A 23,530-nucleotide genomic window follows, 5' to 3' on the forward strand; every position below is an offset into this window, starting at 1 on the left:
ATGTACCTCAAATTCCTCAGCAATCTTGGGTCCATCCAGGAACAGCCTGGTGTTGAGACAGTCCACTGGGCCAAAGTTACCTAAAAAAAGAAGAAAAAAACCATGTGAGGATCCAGAACCAGTTACTTAAATACCAGTTAGATCACGCATGTCCAACTCAAGGTACGGGGGCCAAATCCGGCCCTTTAGACCATCCAATTGGGCCCGCAGGAGAAAGAAGAAAAGTGTAAATTACCAAATACATCAGTTGTAGATATCTCAACCCTTCTAAATACACAAATTCAATGAAACTCCACAATATTTGGAAAAACGCAATTTTCCCATTGTTTTACCACATTTTAAAGCTCAAATTGTTAAAAGGACTCAATTTTCCTGAAATTACTTCTGCTTAATTTCCCAAAATTAAATAAAAATTTGTCACAAAATCAACGAAATGTAAAATACCAAATCTTGCAGGGACTGATATGTTAGTTATTGCTTATCTGCACTTTACGTACTTTATGTATCATTTATACGTCGATGTGCCAAGTTATTGTTGAAATTGCTTGTTTTTCCACCTAAAATCTGCAGCCCACTTAAGATTAAACTACTTTATATTTGGCCCCTGAACTAAAATGAGTTTGACACCCCGAGTTAGACTGTCATGATAGCTCAGTGTATTTAAATAAAGAGAATGATTCCACTATGTTCTTTATCTGTAAAGATGTGTGCAGTTTTTTTTTGTAAAAAAGATGCTAATGACTGCATCACATCACTGATACGTTATTATCACCACCAGAGCAACAAGTAGGATTCAAAATACCACAGCATGGGTGTTGATTACTCCAATTATTGCTTCAGAACACCAAAAATGGAAATTAAAAAGATCTATCTAATTTGGAAAACTTTTGTTTTGCTACTGCTCGTTTTAAAGCTGCAGGGGAAAAGTTGTTCTCATTCACTACTGATGCCAGTGATCCCAAAGTGACATTTCTAGTGTTTTTACGGATTGAAAGTTGTGCCAAAATAATGGCAGAAGTTAATATTTTAGCTTTCCACGTAAACACCCGGGTATGATATGAACTTAATGTCTCTTGGAGAGACGCCATATCATGAGGAACACCATAAACAAACCAGAACAAAAATGGCATCAAGCGAATCACCGTTCTACTTATCAGGCAAAAAAAAAAAACACACACACAAAATCACTGTAATAGAGGAAAAACGTGTGTTAAATATCAAAAATGTAACTTGGAACATTCGCTCGCAATGCAACACACAATTTTTCCGAAGTTCAAGTCACATGACCATTTGTCAACAAACCCATTGTTTGTGAGGGAGTCAACAGCAATTTTTACTTTCACCATTTTTTGGTGAGAAAATGTTCACACTTTTTAGAAGAAATACCATCAATGTATTATAGCTTTAAGTTTAAGCAATAATCCCAATAAGAATGATGAATGATGATTTTAGATGTTCGATGAAACACTTAAAATATTTCTAATATATATACATATATCTTTCTAAAATATCAGCAACATTTTTCACCAACCAGTGAATTCCTTGTACTCCTGGAAGACCTTAGGGTACATGGCTGCAGACATGACATCCTCAGGCGTGATTTCCTCTCCATGTGCAGCTCGCAGACTCTCCTCCAGCACCTTGAAGTCCATGGGTGGCAGAGAGGCACCAGGGCGGCCTTCAACACGAGGAAGTGACTTCAGCACCTGAGAATGGAGTTTAACAGGTAAATATCAGGTGTGCATGATGCTGCAGGAGGAAACCAGTGAAGGGTGAATCAAAGGTAACTGAGAGCACAACAATGGCAGAAAGTAAAAGTATTTTCTTGAAGTTCTTGTTCCAAGCGAATGCAGCTTTATATCCGTGTTCCCACTCAAAACTCCACAGCATTCTGAAGAGGTTAAAGCGGTGCTAAAACCTTCTCATTTTTCGCAGCTGCAGATGTGGATAAAAGCTGCAACTTGTCAAGGAGCAAGACCCGAGAAACGTGAGCTTTTCAGACACATAAAAAAAGAGGCATGAAGGAGGCTTGAAATAAAAAAGAAACAGTATTCCGGCAGTTATTTTAAAACGCGCAGTAGAGGAAAAGTTCTGCAGTGACTATCAGTCTTTCAACAGGAGGAGAGTGTGCAGTGCACTCGTGCAGCAACCACACCTGCTTTGTTTTGCTCTACAAGTTCCTGTAGATTTACTTAGAAGCTGAAAACATATGCATCTAGGATGCTAAGCTGAGACTGATGTGATAAGCTAGCACCTAGATAGTAGCTTTTAAGTGTTTTGGGCAAGTTCTTAAGGCGACTTAGATAAAGACGACTAATCGTTGTTGTACTCAGCACCTGATGTTATCTTCCTTTCGATTAGACCTTATTGATTTGGATTACAGATGCTCTTTTACTGATAGTTCTGCATTAATCATCTCCCTCCAGACCAGGGGTTCTCAACCTTTTTCAGCCCGTGACCACCAAAATAAAGTTGCCAGAGACCGGGGACCCCCACTGTACATAAAGGTGGTTGAACACAGACATGAACATTGAAGAACAGTCATTAGGAGACAGGGTCATCTATAAGAGGGAATAAAGGGGAGAGATTTTTGGGGTCTATCCATAAAGTCAGTAAAATGATGGTCCATTGTTCAATGAATCTGTGATAACCATACTTATTAGATTATCTGACTAATATCAACTGTAATCCAGGAAGTTTATTATTATTATTATTATTATTATTTGCCCATCGTAGTCATCTTAAAGATCTAAATCCTTGTTTTAATCAGAAATAAAATGGGTTAAAAGTGACCACAAATGGTGGAAAAGGTGGTGAAATGGGATTTTACAAACACATATCAAAAAAGCTCAGCAGAGGATGTACTTTTTGCGGCAGCTGAAGAAGTTCAGTCTGCCAACAAAGATGATGGTGAACTTCTACAGCTCCATCATCCAGTCCATCCTCTGCTCCTCCATCACCATCTGGTACGCTGCAGCTACGGCCAAGGACAAGGCCAGACTGCAGCGTATCATCCACTCTGCAGAGAAGGTCATCGGCTGCAATCTGCCCTCCCTCCAGGACCTGTACGCCTCCAGGATTTTGAGGCGTGCAGGAAAGATTGTGGCCGACCCCTCCCACCCCGGTCATAAACTGTTTCAATCTCTCCCTTCTGGTAGGAGGTTTCGGTCCATCAGGACCAGAACCTCCAGACACAAAAACAGCTTCTTTCCCTCTGCCACCATCCACATGAACACACCCCAAGTCACCCACTGAACCCCCCCCCCCCCCCCCCCACCCGATCACCACCTCCACCAGCTTGATACCTGCTGCACTGTATATATATATTTATATTTATATTTATCCTATTTATCCTTTATTCTCTATCTATCCTTTATTTATCCCTCATCCTTTATATTTATCATTATTATTATTATTATTGTTGCTGGGTTGTGCTTTGTTGTTCTGTTTTTATTTCTTTTATTTCTTTTTGTTGCTTGTTTTGTGCACCAACCACCAAGTCAAATTCCTTGTACTGTCCTCAAAACTGTACATGGCAAATAAAACATTTCTGATTCTGATTTTCTGATCTGATTCTGATTCTGATTCTGATATATTGGTTAAAAGTTGCAAATTAGAGTGGCCAAAACCAGAAAGTGGTAAAAATGGTTTAAAGTGTCAATATTGGCTCTAAAGTGGCAAAAATGACAGCAGGATTTGGGGTAATGTCATTTTTAAAAGTAAGAACAATTAGTTTAAACTAGCAAATAATGGCCATGACACGTGGTAAAATTGGCAAAAATAAGCATGAAATATGGTGAAAAGAGGCTACAAGTGACAATAACGGGACAAGATATGTGACATTAAGTGGGAAAAGTGGTGTAAAGGGTTTATAAGTGCCAAAAATGTCTTGAAAGTGGAAAAAAATGTGCAGGAAAGGCATTGAAATTTGATTTAGAAGTGTCAGAATCGGAGGTTAAAATATGGCAAGTTTGGTGTAGTTGCAGAAAATCCATATAAATAGGCAAAAATGGGCTCAAATTGTTCAAAAGACATTCTTAGTTTCTTGAAGGCATCTGGCAACCACAAATGGGGTGCTGACCCTAAGGTTGAGAACCCCTGCTTTTGATAACCCAGTCATATCCACTTAAACGTTACGGAGAGCCACTGAAAAGAATAATTACATAGATACATACAGGGATGAGTTACCTTGCACCATGAGATATTTTAGTATTACATTAGTAAACAGCTCAGGTTAAGTAACACGGTCAGAGATGTGAGACTTTAAGTATTTTGTATTGTTTTTGTTGCAGTTCCTTGTATTGCCCTCACACTGTAGAGTACTATTAGCACAACCCTTTCAAACTGAAGGAATTCAAAGGCAGCCTAAGGACGCTGCTCACTGCTTTGTTTCTAATGGCTGCAGATGTTGTTTTTTCCCCTCTTACTGTTGTTTCTTTATGGATTGAGCTTGATGATCATGGAAGTGACAGATGATTCTGCTCACAAAATAATAATTCAATGTGCAGTGAGAAAAATGACAGAAATTCCTCGGCATAGTAAATCAAAGAGGACAAAAAAAAAAAAAAAAATGATGCTGCAGAAAAAAAGCGGAGCCTGCTCAAAACTATTGATATGACATTTCATCTGTCCGCGCAGATTTTTTTTTGCACAGACACAAACCTGTTCATACGATTGATCTGAGGCTAAAAATAATGTCTGGGGGTGGAGAGATTATGTTAGGACGTTAAGGCTGCTGAAAGAGGGCACCGTGCCCGTTTTATTTGTATTCTCTCTGATGTCTTTAGTGATGTAAACAGAGAATGAATGCAGGCTCAGAAGCAGCCTTTAGTCACTGCTTTAGAAGTGGTTTGGCCTAAAACGCTAACTGAGGGAGCTAATGGCAAAGCCTTTTGTGTAGTACTCCACTGTACGCTAAATGCTTTCCACACTTATTTACTCTTTATGTGACGGTAGCCTCACATTTATAGAGATACACAGTGGTACATGTGTGCTAAGCCTGTATTTTTATTATATCCATGCACCTGTGTGTGTATGTGCGTGTGTCTTGTGGATTTTTTCCAAGATAAAGAAGAAGCGTACAGTGCTATTAGCCACAAAGCTGAGAGTTCAAAGAAAGCAGGCTCATTTATGTGTGTGGGTGCAGATCCTTCAAAGATGCCATGCCTACTGTAGTCCCTGTTAATGAACACCATGTCCTCTGAGGATGGGTTGAAGCCTAACGCTTTTATTGTTTAAGTGTAACACGGCAGTTTCTGAGTGAAATAATGTACTATTATGTTTCTTCTTTCTTTTTCTCTTCTTATTTTCGAGGACCACGGTGTATAAAGGATTTTGATTAAAATCAAACTTTAAACACACAACACACAACCTGATTAATAAATACAGCAGATATTCTATTCATAAATCTAAATGGGCTAAAACAGAACCTAAAGTTAAAGTATTTAACATTAAAAAAAAACATTAATTTATCATACTACCTGCTAGTAAGAACAAAAACGCAATAAAAAAAAAAAACAGAGACGTTAACATTGCAATGCAAATTTATGACAAGGTAACAATAATGATAATGATAATAATAATATAATGATTATAATGATTAAAGAAATAAGCCTAGCTGGGGTATTAATTGTCTTTTTTACAATTACTAATATTTGCTTTGTTTTTTTCTTTATCCGTTTTGTATTGGCCATTTCCATAATGCAAATTTGTATATACGTGTAGTGTATATATGCATAAATTGTATATTGTATATGCTATATTCCAGAGGTTATATGGGTACTTGTACTTTTGAGTACGTTTTAAAAGAAGTCATGTAATTCGTTACATTTCTACACCCAATCGTTACTGAGTAAATTATTATGTTTTTTGTTTTAAAATGATCAACAAACAAACCAAAACAGCATTGAATAGAGGTTATTTTATTAGTTTTAAAGTTCATAAATGTAGTTGTACTTAGAGCCTGAGAATTACTTTACTTTGCATTGAATTAATTCCTGTTATTTTATCTAATATATACATATATATACATATATATATATATTATACACATGCATTTATGGAAAACAAATGAAGTTCCAATTGTGCAAGTAAATAATGTTTACTTTAAGCAAGGGAACCGTTGCTCTAATTGAGCAATTTTTTTCTTTTACATGAGTATTTTATGTATGACTTACTTGTACTTGAGTACAATTTCATTCATGTAACAGTACTTCTACTTGAGTAAAATATATCAGTACTCTTTACACCTCTGTCATAACAATGTCAATATGTTATTATGTATGTGTAAAAAAAATGTAATTGAAAAAATGTGGCCATGCAATGTGCTAATCTTTAACTAGACAAACGTGATGTGCATGAGCTCAACCCCTTGGAGTCGGTATTATTATTACAGTAAATTGTGATAATATCTAACAGCAGGGAAGGCTGTGTTCACTGTTCTAATAGGTTTGAATTTAAATTTCATTTTGCCAATAAATCAATAATTTAACCGTCTTTAGTTCTCTGTTCTCTGGGGCGCCATGTTGGTAAAACTGAACTAAAATTGTGAGACGAGATCGCAGACAAAAATCTATTCTATATTAATAATAAAGTACACAGAAAACAATAGTGAGGAAGTTCTACATCCTCACTAATTAAGAGTGGTTAAAGGTTTAATGTCTTGCCCAAGGGCACTTCAACACATGGAAATGCATAGCATGGAATCAATACCAAACAAGTGATCATCTGTTTAATTTCTTACAATGGACCAGTTCAGTTGGCTCATTGCTAAGCCAGTAGTCTAGTTTGAGATCATTTAGTTTGAACTGAACAGATCAATTTGCCTTCATTACTTTTACCTGATTTTATGGCTTTTTTGACATCAGTGAATAAATAAAGAACTTTCAGAAACTGAAAAAAAATCCCAAGGTTTATCATTATTTTACCTTCACCCATTCGATTATTCACACACAAAAGAATAAAATCAAGTCTGAGTCAATATTTGAGCTATTCTTATAGTAATAATTCATCCAACTTTTTAAAAGTCTCTGTTTATCCAGTCGTCACTGAAAACTGAGCATATGCTGCTTCAAGGGAAGGAAAAGATTGATAATATCTGTCTGTTCTGATGGATTTCAGGATAGTTTCACAAACGAGTCCTGATCAAGTAGACGTACACGCGTAGTGTGTCTTCACTGTGTGTTCACTGAATGATAGGAGTGAGTGATGCCTTTACAGACCCCACAGTGGCAAAATCCTTCAGTCCAATCAATCTATTTTTGACCTGGAGTAACAGCTCCATGGAAATACACAGCAGACAAGTCTGGACTGTGTACTACAAAACTGATAAAATTACATTGGCAGCAAGTGAAGGCCCGTTTGCAACGCTACAGGGCATTTCTGATCACGCTGTGTTAGGGAAAAAAAGTGAGGGAAAGAGAAAGGACAGTGACAGCAGGGGTTACTTCTAGAGAGAGGTAAACAAAGATGAGAAGCACTGACTGAGGTGCCAGGTGAACACATTTATAAATGACTTTTCAAAGCTGAAAAACAAACTTTGACTGTGACAGGGAAAACGTCTTAAGCATTAATGAAATGACTCAGTGTTCAGTTTACAGTGTTGGACAGTAGGTGACCTTCAGAGAAATGCAGGCGTGCTCACATTTCAAGAGCCAGCTCCAGCAATGCAAATGACGACAAGGAAAAATCCTGCCAGAAGTCTAAAAATAAGCAAAAAATACATTTGACAGTCCTTAAAATGGGAGCATGGCGCTGCTGATGCACCTTGCTGTGTGCAGATGACAAGAGTGAAGATGAGAGTATTAGTTGGGGGTGAAGAATAAAGAGATAAGACAAAGCAATATCAGGCCTTGGCTTATGAACTTGCAGCTGTCGGCTATAAGCCTGTACATGACAGAAATTAATTCTCTGTGAAATCGTCTCCCCCATAGTCTAGTAAAATGTTGGAACTGTGGCAAAATATGACAGATATTCACATATGTATGTAACATGATCACAGGTACCTTTGATCTTAATGGCTCTGGGAATCCTCCGTGTGGGATCCCGATGTATCCCTGCAGGAACTCCACCACAGAGAGCGGGAACGACAGCTCGTCTGCCCTCTCCTCCACCTCAGCCCTTGTCAGGTCGTTCTGTACCATGAACTGTGCCAGATCCCCCACAATCTTTGATGAAGGAGTCACCTGAGAACAAGAAAACTCTCTCCATTAGAAGGTTGTTGTTGTTGTTTTGTTCAACTACAACATTTGGCTCAAAATTCTGTGAAAAAACAACTATAGAACATAATGATAAAAAGAATGAGTGATAACACACGTTTCAAAGAATCTTATTTTGTAAAAGAGTGAATGAAACAGTATTTAGTGCCTCCTGAATAGATGTTTTTATCTTTTACTGTCATCTCCCTCCTGATGTAGGACAAAGACTGACCCTTGTATTTTCAGTTCATGCTCTAATCAAGATCATTTCTATCATCATTTAATGTGTTTTTGGTGTCATTTTGTGTATTTTGATGTTTGTCTCTTCTTTTTAATATTCAGTATATTTTTCTCTTATTTTATGTTTTTTTGTTGTCATTTTGTAGGTTTCTCTGTTATTTTTGTGTATTTGGTAGTGATGTGTATTTTTCTCTCACTTAGTATGTCTTTGTTGTTGTTTTGTCTGTTGATGGTAATAGTATTTTTCTCTGTGTGTGTGTTTTTTTTATGTCATTTTGTGTATTTTGTTGTTTGTTCTTTTATTATCCAGGATAACTATTTTATTTTGTGTATTTTTGTTGTCATTTTGTAAGTTTCTGGTAATATTTAGTACGATCATAATTTTCAACTAAAAATAAACATCAAACCCCATATTTTTAATGCTTTCATTCGTTAATTTTCCTCTCTTTCTCTCAAGTGCCTCCCGTTGTGTCATCGCGTACCCCCATTTGAGAAACAGTGGTGTATATAAAACATCTAGGCCACAATAAACCATGGAGTTATTTTTATACTTGTACAAACTTTGAATCGAGAGTCACAAATGAACGAACAGACCCTATAAATAAGTATTCCTAATTCATCCTGCAGTCCAGATCGGAGGCTTTGTTCACTTAATTTAATGTCTGCATAAAATAGTCAGTAAAAACTCATTATTGCCACCAGGTTTGTGTAATCACATTTATAAAGACATGGGATTATGTTAACATCAACACCTATTAGTACATCAGTGATAAGTGGATTGTTTTACGCCAACAGACTGGTGTAAATGTCAATCGCTGATTAGAGTAGTGATTGGAGTGGAAGACACACCGTATGACTTTTATACCAACCTTTTATCTCATGAACACACTGGTTTTTACACCTGCTGCATTTAGGAAGTTTTCTTTTTTTTGTTCTGCAGTAAGAACACCTCAGAGAGAAATACGTCAGAAACAAATAAAAGAGAATTCCCACACAGCTTTACCTTCTTCCAGGTGAAATAATAAAGACAGAAAGGTTAAACTCCAACACCATTTATTTTTGACAGGAAATTTGCTGCTGGACCATCTTTGGGGCTTCGCCTTAGTGTTACGCAATAAAACAGCACTTATTGTAGTAAAACAGAGGTAAAACTTTCATCACAGCGGGGCCACGAAAATGTGTTTATTTGATCCGAGGGCCACATGATCAACAATCATGTCAGCATTTAGAATAATGAGCAATCTGTGCCTTAATGCAGGAAAGAACAAAAGGTTTTTTCTTGTAATTTTGTGTTTTTCTGTCATTCTGTGTCTGTTGTTGTCTTGCTCGCTGTGAGGTGCTGCCATTTTGCATTTTTTGGAGTAAATTTTGTGTATTTCTGTTGTCGTTTTGCTTGGTTGTTGGTACTGTGGGTTTGCAGAGTCATTTTTCGTGTTTTTCTTGTCTTTATGTGTTAATTTCGAGTAATTTCGTGTTTTACTATTATTGTAGTAGTTTTGTGTGTTTTTGGAGTATTTTCTGTGTTTTTCTCTTGTCTTTTACTGTATTTTCCTGCAATGTTGTAATTCTTAGTATTCTTTAACGTATTCTTGTGTTTTTGTCTTTCATTCCTAACATTTACTTTGGGGGCAGGCATTAAATTTGACCGAGGGCCGCATCAGCTCTTGAATATTTTCACAGTGATGACGGAAAGGCTAATGTAATGAATATAGATACATTAGGTTAGCTGTTATCAAAGACATGTGAAAACTTGTTCTGGATTCATAAAAACACTGCACCCCAAAACACACAGTAAGAGTCAAAGGTGACCCAGCTCAAGGTCATAGGTGAAGAAAATATTTTGGTCGTCAGAATTTTATCTATTTTCACATTTTTAACTCTCGGTGCCTGGAGCTCAATTTAAAGCCAAACTGCTCCTCTGACAGGCTGTAAACTTTAGCATTGACAGCTAAAGCCCATGGGAGAACAAAGAGCAGGCACACACTTTACAAGATGCCTTTTCTGTGGCAATTAGTGCTCTCTAAAGAAGAAAGCACTAAAAGAAGCTACAAAAGAACAGATATGGATCAACTTGACATTCCCCAAAGAATTCCTACACAAAGAACTTGACACCTATTTCTTTGAGATGAGATTCCAAATTATTGTGAATGAAGCTTACTCAGCCCCCTGTGATTACAGCCTCCTGTGGTTTGGGTGCTTGTTAGGGGCTCGGGTTACGCCTCGAGCCACTTGCTCCACTCCATTATTAGGGGCTTGAGGCACTATAGCTCTTCCATGCGTATCTTTTCAGATATTATTATTCATCGTCCGCCAAAACTTTGCCGCATAACTCCTCCTAGGACTTTGAGAAAACCCACGCAAATTATACATCAAAACGTGTGGCTCAGCCACAAATTGTGTGCTTTATCTTTTCTAAGCGATTCGTGAATTTTTCGCAGAATAAATTGCAAAAAGCTGCGCAAAAAAAAGTCTCAAAAAATGAATGGGGAGAAAAAGAACACTGAATAACTCAATTTTAACTTTTTAAACTACTCGTACAGTGCCCGTCGGAAGTATGCATTCATGTTGGAGTATAAGGGGTATATTTGCGGGTCCAATTTTCCTGGTTTAATTCTATGGGACATGTGCATGACTTCATCATCACTTTTATATTTTTTTGTTTGGTGTATTTTCCTGTAACATATGTTTTTTGGAGTCATGTGTATTTATGTATCTTTCTGTTGTCTTTTTGTGCATGAATTTTTGCAGTTTTTTTTATTTAATTTTTTTTTGTAATGTATGTTTTTTGGGCTCGTGTATTTTTGTATCTTTCTGTTCTGTTTTTGTGCATTTTTTGTACAATTATTGTTTTGTTGCCATTGTAGTGTGATTCAGAAGTCATTTTGTGTATTTTTTGTGTAAATATTTAGTTTTATGTATTTTTAGTATAAATATTTAGTTTTGTGTATTTTGAGCCATTTTCATATTTTTTTGTATTTTTCTGTAATGAATGTTTTTTAAGTCATCATTATGTGTATTTTTTTTTATCTTTCTATTGTCTTTTTGTGAATTTTTTGTATAATTATTGTTTTTTGTTGCCATTGTAGTGTGATTCTGGAGTAATTTTGTGTATTTTAGTTTGTTTTTTGGTGTAGTGTTGTGCATTTCTGTTGTCATTTTACTGTATTTAGTTTAGTGTATTTTGAGTCATTTTCATATTTGTTGTCATTTGGTGTATCTTTCTGTAATATATGTTTTTTTCTCTCACACACGCTGCAGAGAAATTTGTAGCTTTCAACACAGCAGCTATTGCCGTCAATCGCTAAATAGCGTACGGTCAAACTCACGTTTTGAAACGACATCACCAAATAAGGAACAGTAAAAAAAATATTTTTCCTCAAAAGAGAAGTCCACAGGCGCGAGATCAGGGCCAAACTCAGCTGGCACGCACAGGAAGAGAGCTGTGCAGTGAAATAGATACAGTGCCCGTCAGAAGTCCGCATTCATGTGGGAGCTTAAGTAGAGTTAAATATGTCCAAATGAGTATGTGTTTGAAGGTTGGCTGTACAAAGAGGTGTACATACTCTGTGCTCTGTAGTGTTATAAAGGGTTTATTTGCGGGTGCAAAATAAAACAGCGTGTGCGATTTCCCCGGTTTAATTCTATGGGACATGAACATGATAAATGTGTTTGTTGTTGTTTTTTTTAATTCACTTTTATATTTTTTTGTTTGGTGTATTTTTCTGTAATATATGTTTTTTGGAGTCAAAATGTGTATTTGTGTATCTTTCTGTTGTCATTTTATGTTATTTTTTGTATAAATATTTAGTTATGTGTATTTGAGTCATTTTCATATTTTTGTTTTATTTTTCTGTAATGTATGTTTTTAGGAGTCCTGTGTATTTTTTATACTTTCAGTTGTTTCAGTACTCATTTAGTATTAGTATATTTAAATAAATAAATACCATGTGTGTTGGAGACGCTGAAAACCAAACGCCATAGTGATTGTAGCGCCAATCAGAAAGACAACTAAACTGCGCAAAACAAAACATAATGCTCCAAACTACATGAGTGAGTGAGTAAATTAAAGTATTACCTACAATTCGGCTGTCTTTTAAAAACAAAAACAAAAATCATTGTTTACCTTCGAACCGAGTGGTCAGAGCTTAGCTTCCATGCACGACACCGCAGAGAATCTGCAGTTTTCCAGATGAAGTATTGAACAGGTTGAGGTCAATACCGACTCTAGTGAAACAGCGCGTTATTGAACAACAGTTATATGGTTTAAACAATGGGAAACGTGTCTGCAAAAGACTCACCAGTGGCTGACGGTTTCAAATTACCTATTCAGAGAGCTACTGTGTTTGAGAAGCTAACGATAGCATGGCACAGGAGGAAGTGGAGTCGGCAGTGGCTGACACACACACGAACATCAGTGACTCACATCAGGCCCAATAAGTGACAATTAAGAGCTTTGCTAGTTTATGCAAACACGGCTGCTCAGACGCTCCTCTCCCCTCTCCGGTATAAAACTATCTTCTCCTCTCTTACTCGTGTGTTTACAGTCCGTGTCTGCTTGGCTGTGCGCGCAGCGATTGGCTCTGGCTGCACACGTGACTCTTGCTCGTGTGAGGAGCTGTGCAGTGAAATAAATATAGATGGTGCGCTAGCGCCCCCTCACACCCTGAGGTCAAAAGTTGAATAGGTTTCATTTTGAAGCCGTCCAGAAGTGAAATAAAATTAAAATAAACATTTTGAAATTACCAAATTACTCCAAAATAACAGATACACACACTCGGGGTATTTGGAACCCGTTGACTAATACTCGCACCGCGTCTGGGAGATATTTGCTCCACACACACACACACACACACACACACACACACACACACACACACACACACACACACACACACACACACACACACACACACACACACACACATTTCCCCATCCACTTTGAGCTTTCTGTTTACTTAGCTTCCAACTTTGAATGCTAAGCTAATGTGATTGCTAGGCTATTGCTAACGTTAGGCTAATGCTAACACTAGATGATTAAAGTTGTTAAAGGTTCACAGAGGCACATCTGCTTACAGGTCATTATCATACAGGCATGTTATCATACAGGCTCACCATATGTATGGGGCGGTTGAGTATGACTAGTGTGCCCACTGTGAATACTTAAAAATGTCCCAAAAGAATAAAAAAAACTGTCCCAATATACAGTAGTATATAGCCAGGAACATTACATTAGAATTAATTGAAATAGGTGTTTTCTTAAGCCCAGATCTTTAAATAAGTACATATAAAAGCTTTCAATCCAAACTTGTAAATACAGTGACGGGTCTGGTTAAAGTTAAACTTACAAAAAGATTAAAACCAAAAACAACATGATGTCCTTTAAGGGGGTCACACTATGCAACTTTTCTTTTTCAGGAGGATTGACAGACTTATTTAGCGTTGCTATTTCTAACCTGTATCACTACAAGAGACCAGCTTTGATGTAAATTTTCTGTGTACAAAACAGGGGACGGGACTTGGATAAGCCAACTGCTTCCCTCGTCTCCTTTTTCGGCATGTACAAAAAAAAAAAAAAAAAAAAAGGAATAACAAAACTTCTGTGAATGCAACCATGTCGGAAATAAACTGAATAAATAAATAAATAAAATAAATTGTCAGACATGCTCGCCCCTATGTTGCCCATCAGAGTCGTAGTGAGAGGTGTGACACAATCTGTGACTACATGCTGGTTCTGGTCACCAAGATAGCCAAAATATTAGAGTAAATGCGAACTTCAGACATCGGAATGACCAGGACCACCACTGTGTGAGGTCACAGGATTTAACCACTACCACTGTCACGTCTGATGAAATGACAGGCTGCTCTAAAAGGACTTTTAAAGAAAATAATGCAACAAAACCTCTAGTATTATAAATGATCCTTTGATAAAGCAAGCAATTGAAATTCACCACAGGTTCCTTATAAAGCCCACAGCCACTGGGTCATTATTTAAAAAGGATCATACAAGCACATCAGCTGCTTGCAGGCAAGATACTGAGCAGAAGAGGTACCTGCTGGTTTAAACTATTTATTAAATTTAATTAAACCATTATTTATCTAGGCAATCTTATTCAGACATGAGCTCTCCTTTTATTCTGTTGGGTAAAAACCACGATACAAAATTGTATTAATATATATTAAAATAATTTTGTATATGATTTTGGATATGGTTTTCCAGGATAAAAAGCATGGTAAGCAAAGGCTTTAACTACTTCACCCTGTACAGACGATGGAATAGAGACAGGGATGAAGTCCTGTGAAAATGCAGATTGTGACTGGTTTGATTAGATCTGGGGTTCTCAACCTTTTCAGTCCACGACCCCCCAAAATAAAGGTGCCAGAAACTGGGGACCCTCACTGTAGCTGAAGGTGGTTGAACACAGACATGAACACTGAAAAACAGTCATGTGGAGACAGGGCCATCTATAAAGGGGAATCAAGGGGAGTGCTTTTTAGGGTCCATCCATAAAGTCAGTAAAATGATGGTCCATTGTTCTATAAATCTGTGATAACCACAATTATTTATTTATCTGAAAAATATCCACTGTTATCCAGGAACTTCATTATTATTGGAGCCATAGTGCATAGTCATCTTAAAGATGTAATTCCTTGTTTTAATCAGAAATAAAATGGGTTAAAACAAGTTGCAAATTATAGTGGCCTGAAACAGACAGAAAAAGTGTTAAACAAGGGTTCAAAGTGTCAATATTGGAACAATTAGTTTAAACTGGCAAATTATTGGGCAGAACAAATCATCAATGTGGTTAAATTTCCAAAAAAAAAAGAAGCATGAAATACAGTATGATTGAAAGAGGTTAAATGTGACAATAATGGGTCAACATACAGTAATGTCCCAAAAAAAAAAGTAATAGGCTAAAAAAAAAAAAGGAGAAGGCTAAAATTTGCGGCAAAAAACAGTGCGGCAATGCCCCTTCGGAAAAATTTGCAAATTTGGCTATATGGTGGCTTTTGGTGTATTATATTAGTGTAGTTGGGGCTTTTCTTCTCCTTATTTTGTAGCACTTTTCTTAGCATGATGTATGTTCTCACCTAGTTTTTGTTTTTGATGCATTTACAAATTGAAATCTGGTATCCATGATAATGATGACCAATAATTGAGCGTCATCATCAGTTTATCTCTTTCCAGTTGAAAATGTAATGACTTATCTAGTAGTATGGGCGCTTGGTCTCTTAGTACTCCTCTGTAGAATGCTGTCTGGCATGATTAACATAATTTTTGTGTGGTTTGCTTGTAGTTGGATTTGGTAAGGGTAATATATTTAGTTGAATCAATGCACATTCATATTGATAATATATGTAACACAAGTACATTAATATTCATAATAATATATCTAACAAACATATTTTAATGAAGCACAAAAAGTGATCATGGATGTTTAAAGTCTGTGAAAAGCAGAAATAAATTTGAGTTATTAGTTTGAGCGGAAAGGTCTGAATATGTGTATTTCTCCCAAGTAGAGTCAGAGCTGCGCCCACTAGAGGCGAAACACACAATTGCGGTGCAAAAATAGTTTAATTGAAAATGTAGCACCAGCGGACGCGTTTTATTCCCCCGAGTCCAAATATGTGGTTTGTTTTTGGCTCTGTGTCAAATTGCGCCCTCTGGAGGCTGTGGAAGTTTGGTGTGCCTCAGCAGCAGGAACGGATTTATGATGGCTGATGGGAGAGGCGTAGCTGCTGCTTGGTGGAGCGTGAGATGAACTCTCACGAGACTGAGTGCGGGATTTAGAAAATGGCCACTGAAATTTGATGGAGAAATGGCAGAAATGGGAATAATGTAGCGAGAACGCATTAAAAGGAGCAAAAATATGGCAAGAAAAAGTGATGAAAATAGTTTAAAATTAGGCAAGTTTGGTGTAGTTGCAAAACAATTGTAAAAATAAGCAAAAATTGGCTCAAATTGTAAAAAAAAAAATTGTTCCTTTACGGCATCTGGCGACCCCCTCCCAGTGTCTCACAACTCCAAATGGGGTCCTGACCCCAAGGTTGAGAGCCCCTGGTTCAGATGACATGTAGGTGGACAAATATGCAGCATTCATCGAAAGGCTTTACATATGATGTGATACCAGTTTTTATACTAGTGTGTGTACAAAGATACAGGGTGAAAAACTCAACCATGCACTCTCCTGCTGTACTGCCTAAAGAGCTGTGAGATTGAGTTTCTGAGTAGAATAAATGATGCACTGCATTCACAGAAAGACTGTTTACAGAAAAAAACTTGAAAGACTTAAATGGGCTGTTGAAATCTCCATAGAGGCCATTAACGTTGAATGAATGTGAAACAAAAGCTCAATCTTGAGTTACTTGAAATACAATCCTAAACATAAAAAAAAGCAGAATGACACTGCATTCCTCTGTGCACTTAATCTTGTCTATGGTTTTTATTGTTTCCTCGCTCTGAAGAAGAGTCCATTTTTCACATGCATTCACGGCAAAGTTAACAACTGTCACTGCTCTTTCACAAGTCATCCCTCTTCCTGCATCCTCCTCGTTTACAGTCTCACTGCTAAAATCCCGACCGAAACGTTGTTTTTTTTTGTCTCATTCTAGTCCTTCGGTACCAGCCAGACAGCCTAAATATATTTTCCTTGATGCATGCCGACATCAAGAGTGCTGCACTCATTATCAATCTCTGCTGATGAATCACCCTCATCCAACTCTCCCTCGGTGACTCACAGGCAGGGTAAAATAGGAAATCTTATTTTCAGAAATGTCAGAGCTACCTATGATGTGTGAGCTTTTCTACGTGTTTGGATGAGAAGAAGCCAGCGGAATCAAATCCTGGACTGGTGGGACTAAAAGCGTTTCCTTACTACACTCGATCATACTGTATTAAAGGTGTTGGCATGTAAAGCTGCTTCAATGTGGTCTTGTGACATTTCGCAGACTTTGGAAAAGAAAAAAAATCAAATGATTACCTGTTAAAAACATTTGCCTAGAGTGAAAAAATGCATAATGAGGTGGAAAGAAAAGGAGAGGTGACAAAAATGAATGACGATTCTCTTGACATGGTTTGTCTTTGCTGTGAATTGTTTGTTTGTTGTAGAAACATTGTGATGCTGTAGCAGCAATGTATCAAGTATAATATGACCCTGCTGAGGTACACTGTCTGGAAATAAGCTTCTAAAATAAGCCCATTGTCTAAAAACCTGACCTACTTATGCTATTGGGAAAAAAAAATATCAGCGCATCACTGAAAGTCTGAGAGCCTAATTCTCATGCGGTACTAGATTTCTGTGAAAATCCAGGAGCTTGGAAGCACAGGGTATGAAAACATTATACCTAACTAGATTAACCTACTTTCTACTGTCTTGCGATTAATGTTGTAACAAATACAGCAAAGACAATCTGATTAATGTGAAATAAGACTCCAAACACCTTCCCAGCTAACACCCAAACCTCTCCCTGCTGCTCTCACCACCTCCATTTTCACGAACACACAGCTCCCAGCAAGTGGCCCTGCATGACTCAATGCTGCTGCCAGAAAAAGTCTGCCACAGTAAACTAAGTGTGTGTGAGAGAGAGGATGTGTGTGTGTGCATCTATCACCAGTGGGTCATGCAATTGTGCACTTTTTTCCCAGATTTGTTTTGAAATGCAACTCTATCCAAACCTTGCCTCTTCTAATGGGCAAATAATGATATCATCCAGGACAAGGTGTGTACGCCTGTGTCAGTGTGGGAGTGAGAAGCCAAAACAACAGAACGGGAGCCTATAATGCTGGCCAGCCGAGCTAGGAGGAGAGTGAAGAATTGTACTTGTCAGGAGCAAGAGGAAAAAGGAGAGAAAAGCGATAACAAGAGCCTCAGAGGAAGGATGGGGGGCTGGGAAAAAATTATGGAAAGATTAGAGATACACGAGGGAAGTCAAATCCAAATGAGGGAGGGATGGAGAGAATAGACTTGAAAAAGACAGAGAGAGAGGGGATGGAATAACAAAATGGATGGACTAACACGGAGCAGAGAACATCTGCAGGCCCACAGGCACTACACGAGTCGCTCCACCCGTAAATGCAGCACAGACAGTTTGTTTTCAAACCAGAGGTAATTGACTATGGGTCTGCAATGGCAAAAAGAAAAAGTGAGGAAAGTTTGAAAGACCGAACCTAATATGTACAGTAGGGATGTAACGATTGAATCGCAATACTTTTTTTAACCAGCAGTGTTGGCGGCAGGCGGAATCTACTACCACATTCTTTCTGGCCACCTTCTACTTTTAAACATGTTCATAAATGATTCCTTACCCCTTTAGCACCGAAAAAATATCTGTAATATTACGTGACTATCTGTAAAAGTCACATTTCTTCTTCACTGCAACATATCTGCATGCCAACCGACCACTGGGTTACCAGCGCCCTCTGCTGGTCCAAACAAATATCTGACCTTAATACAGTGAAATTTTTTTTTTTAAGTCCAATTGTTAAGGCACAAAATACATTTTCAGTTGCACTTTTAAAAAGAACTATTATGCAGTTCTGCATTGTTTACTATAGAACCAGAATTTAAATTAATAGGCTTTTCTTCATTTGAATTATTCCTTTATTTATTTCATTCAAGATTTATTTTTTAGTTAAATTGCATTTTGAATAGTTTATCAAGGGATTCTTTTGACAATGAAAAATAAAAGGAAAACAGTATAGTTTTTTTCCCCCAAAAAATAAAGGAATATTTTTCAGTCATCATTTTTCTACAGTCACATTTTGTAAAATAAATCGTGAGAGAATCGTGAACACAGTATCATGAATCGAATCATATCGGGAGTTAAGTGAATCGTTACATCTCTAATGTACAGTCATGGACAAAAGTATTGGCTTCCAGAAAATACACCATTTCTACCAGATAGAAGTATGTACTTTGGTCAATCAAAGTCAGCTGTTAGTGTAACAGCTGTTTTACCTCCACTCTACAGGACGTTGAGTGAAAAAAGAACTTTATAATGATCCGCGCATCATTAGGGAAGCTCTGGTGCTTCATGCCCTGATGAAGCCTGTTCTGTTTGCAGATATGTCTGCGTGTCAGTGTGAATGTCTGCATGTTTATTCTTCTGTCCATCCACTGTTTTCATTATATCCATGTCTTTTAAGGGTCTTATTAAATAAATAGTCTCGGCTGGAGTCCGGGCGGCCATCCTGGACTATGTTGTCACCAGTGTGTCATCGTGACAATACGCAGAACGAACGGAATTAACTTAAAGCGGAATTAAGTGTTTACAAGAAAGAGGAATCATTTAATTCGAAATTAAAATCGGAATAAACCAGCCACCCAATTCGGATTTAAGTTTAATTTGGAATTCGCATTAAGAATTAAGCGTTTACAAGGTCAGTTTAAAGAGGATTTAACTTTTATTCTAAATTAAAGAGGAATTAAAGCTCCCATGTAAATGTGGCTATAGTTGCAATTACAAATGTTTTTGATATACACAAGTTCATTTTAGTTATGTGCATTGACAAAAAAGCACAAAAAAGCAGAAGAAAAAAGCCAAAATCTACATAATTTTACACAAAATGTACAACAACTGTTAATGTCAACATCAGATCAGCACACGGGGACAAAAGCACGTTAAACACAGGTGCGCAGTGCACCCACGGTGCCAGACAGCAGTGGATCTATTCACATAGTCCACGTATCAAATATAAAGATAATCCACGTTCTTGTGCAAAAAAGGATTGATTCAATAGTGGAAGCTTGTGCTTCAAGCCTGTCTTAATTCATTCCCTCTCTGCTCTGAGAACAGCTGAAGCACAACACTTTTTTTTTTTTTTTACAGCCAGAACTCACTTAATAATAATAATAATAATAATAATAATAATAATAATAATAATAATAATAATAATAATAATAGTAATGCATTGGATTGTAAATAGCACTTTATCGTAGACACTCAAAGACGCTTTACAGAACTAAGGCGTTATTCTTTCACTCAACACTTAGTGATGGTAAGCTACTATTGTAGCCACAGCTGCCCTGGGGCAGACTGACGGAAGCGAGGCTGCCATAGTGCGCCATTGATCCCTTCGACCACCACCAACACTCACTCGCACACTACATTCATACTAGGCAATGTGGGTGAAGTGCCAATGACAGATACCACTGGAGCGACTGTCCCCCACTGGGGCACCTGGAATTCTCAGTGGTCTCCCATTCACCTACTAACCAGGCCCAGACTTGCTTAGCTTCCAAGATCTAACGAGACTGGCCAATGACAGGCCAGTATTGAAACTGATACCGTTGCTGGTCGACCAATGAAAATCTTTGTTGACCACGATAGCATCGACCAATTAGTCGACTAAACGACAAAAGTTGGCAGCCCTTGTAAATTTTGGCTTTGTTCTTCTGCTTTTTTGTGTTTTTTCAATGCACAAAGGAAATAAACATGTGTATACCAAAAACCTTTGTGATTGCAACTATATCTGGGAGAAACCGTGTATTTTCGGGAAAAATTCCAGGGGTGCCAATACTTTTGCCCGTGACTATACGTTGTCAGAAGCCATGTTATCACAGATGTGCAGAAATGACAGAAAAAAACTAAATAGTGCTGCATATCAAGAGCAAGGGTGACGTGTGGAACTTTATTTCGGTAATGTGATAAATCATTCATTGGGTGTGGTACTAATGTTTTGAACTTAAAATTAAACGTTCAGGCTGTAAAACCTCAGCCCATTAAAACAGCACCGGTGGGCATATATCGACTTCTAGATAATCATAGTGTTGCTTAAGCAGTAAGGCCATTGGCAAAAAGAGGAATTATAATTAGCTCTGAAACTGTGAGAACTATCCCTATCCTCCGGCAAACAGTCTCAGCTTTGCTGTCTGTTAAAGAAACAAACACTGTGTGGTCAGTGGGACGGCAGCAAAACATGACAATGAGGAGAAAGAGAGGAACAGGTAGATTGACAAGAAGCACTAAGCACCGCTGACTCGACAGCATGTCACGGACCTTTGTATTTCAATTTATATTAGCCTATTTATAAAGTTCCCTGTGAAAACAGTTGTACCTTTATTGGAGGTGCTTTACATTCTACTGAAAACATTTCCCTTTGTAGATAAATTAATGGTTTGTAATTGATGAAGGGATTCATACTAATGAAATAGAGAAACACATTTGAAGAATGCAAGAGTAGATTTGAATTATATTAGCTTTGAAAAGTGGTTTTCCTTTCAAGTCTGTGTAAAGCTTAATTTCCTTTGTTAGCTAGCTATAATCAATCCTCTTTGGGACACAATGCTGCAAATTAGCAATTACCTTCAACTCTTTATTTTAAACTTCTAAAATACACACTGGGATAAAAGTTTGGACAGACACTCTTTGGGATACATTGTGCTTTTAACGTCTGATTGTGCACATTAAACCCACTTTTAGACATTTAAACTGTATAATCTTTGATTTGTGATCATTAGTGGGATTGCAAGGCTGCACAAGAATAAGGTGCCATCAAGCTTTCCACTTAAGTGCCCACGCTCTTAAAATAAAATAAATAAAAAGTGTAATTTATCATTTGGTTGACAGCAAATGGACGGAGTCAGCAGTGCTTTACAAATCTAGTGACACTAATATTGCTCCGTAAGATACAAACACTTCCTGACAGCAAAATGATCAGGGAGGAGCTAATAAACTGTTACATCTGATTGTTCAAGTTAGCATCCATGCACTGGAAAATATTTCACGCTAGTTCATTAAGAAACAAACTGCACAACAGGGTTTATTATGAGGCAATCATGACTCTTTTTACTGTTTCGCCATTTTAGTCATCAAGCTCTGACTGAGAGTTCTCTGTTCATTATTAATCAGATTGTTGTTAGCTTAAAACCTGCTCCACTTAATTTACTAAAAAAAATAATAAAGTGAAACATTAGAAATAATGTTTCTCATTGAAATAATTTTCACTGCGATGATAAAACAAAAGCTTTCAGTTTTTAACTAAACAAAAGATTGATTGGAGATGTTTGTCTACAGCAAAAACAGGCCAATTTTATCACAGCGTTTTCTATAATCACCAATCTGAGCATTAATACAATGGGTTTGTATGTGTTTTTGTGTATATTTGCTGTTGTTTCGTGTGTTTTTCTGTCATTTTTGTATATTTATCTTCTTGTTTTGTGTATTTTTGTTGTTATTTTATGTATTTTTTGTTGTTTTGTGTGTTTTTTTTGTCAGTTTGTGTGTTTTTTGAGTCATTTTGCCTTTTCTTTGTATGACTTTCTGGATATTTCTTTCTTGTTATGAGTCATTCTGTGTGTTTGTGGAGTCATTACGTGTATTTCTGCAGTTTTCTATGTACTTTTGCTGTTTTTTCTGTGTGATTTGCTGTCATTTTGTGTGTGTTTTTTAGGTCACTCATTTACGGTACTTTGGGGAACGCGCAAAATTAGGCCCATGTCTGGTCAACAGTTTTTTGTAGTCTTTCAGAAGATGGAAAGAGAGAAAAGCAAACATAACTTTTACCCTGACAGTTAAATAAACTCCACTTTTCCTGCAGACACTATCTTTAGACAGTGAGCAGGTGTCGGCTTCAGTGATACGCCAAAGATAACTGTAGAAGTAAAGGTTGGGTTCTGTGCTCAGTGCCAGGGCCTTTCGCCGTGTGTCTACATTGTCTGTGTGTGACAAACACACTTCCTTATCAACAGTGTGGAGACGCAGCTAACAGGATACAACAGAGAGAATCCGTAGGCACATTAAGCCAACATTGGCTTGTGCACTGAAGCCCGCCAAGTCTTAATTGAATTGATAGAGCATGGGGGCGAGGGGATGGGGGGGTTTGAGTGAAAACTGATAACGGCAGTGGTGGGGAGGGGGAAGCAGAAAATTAGAGAAAGTAGGCACGAAATAGAAAATTGAAAGATAGACAACATGATGAGAATTAAAAAGAGAGGAGGAGGAGGTGAAGTAATGGAGAATTCCTGTGAGCATGCCATTGACGAGAGGGAACGAAATAAAGTAGACGGCTGGGAAATAAATTTGTATATAGCAGCAGTGGAACAGAAAGGTGAAAAAGAACAGAAAGAAGACAACTTGATGGACAACGAGAATGCAAA

General features: G+C 37.4%; 1 protein-coding gene across 1 annotated transcript in view; it reads right to left on the reverse strand.

The window, feature by feature from the left end:
- pcxb (pyruvate carboxylase b) overlaps positions 1-23,530 on the reverse strand; it is a 341,179-nt gene that overhangs the window by 25,630 nt on the left and 292,019 nt on the right. The window contains exons 22-24 of the mRNA XM_028475285.1: positions 8,004-8,183; positions 1,532-1,706; positions 7-80 (exon numbers count right to left, since the gene is read on the reverse strand). Of these exons, the coding sequence (XP_028331086.1) occupies positions 7-80; positions 1,532-1,706; positions 8,004-8,183 (429 nt within the window). The remainder of the gene's footprint in view (positions 1-6; positions 81-1,531; positions 1,707-8,003; positions 8,184-23,530) is intronic.

Source organism: Gouania willdenowi, chromosome 18, assembly GCF_900634775.1.
Source record: "Gouania willdenowi chromosome 18, fGouWil2.1, whole genome shotgun sequence".
NCBI classification, from domain to species: domain Eukaryota; kingdom Metazoa; phylum Chordata; class Actinopteri; order Blenniiformes; family Gobiesocidae; genus Gouania; species Gouania willdenowi.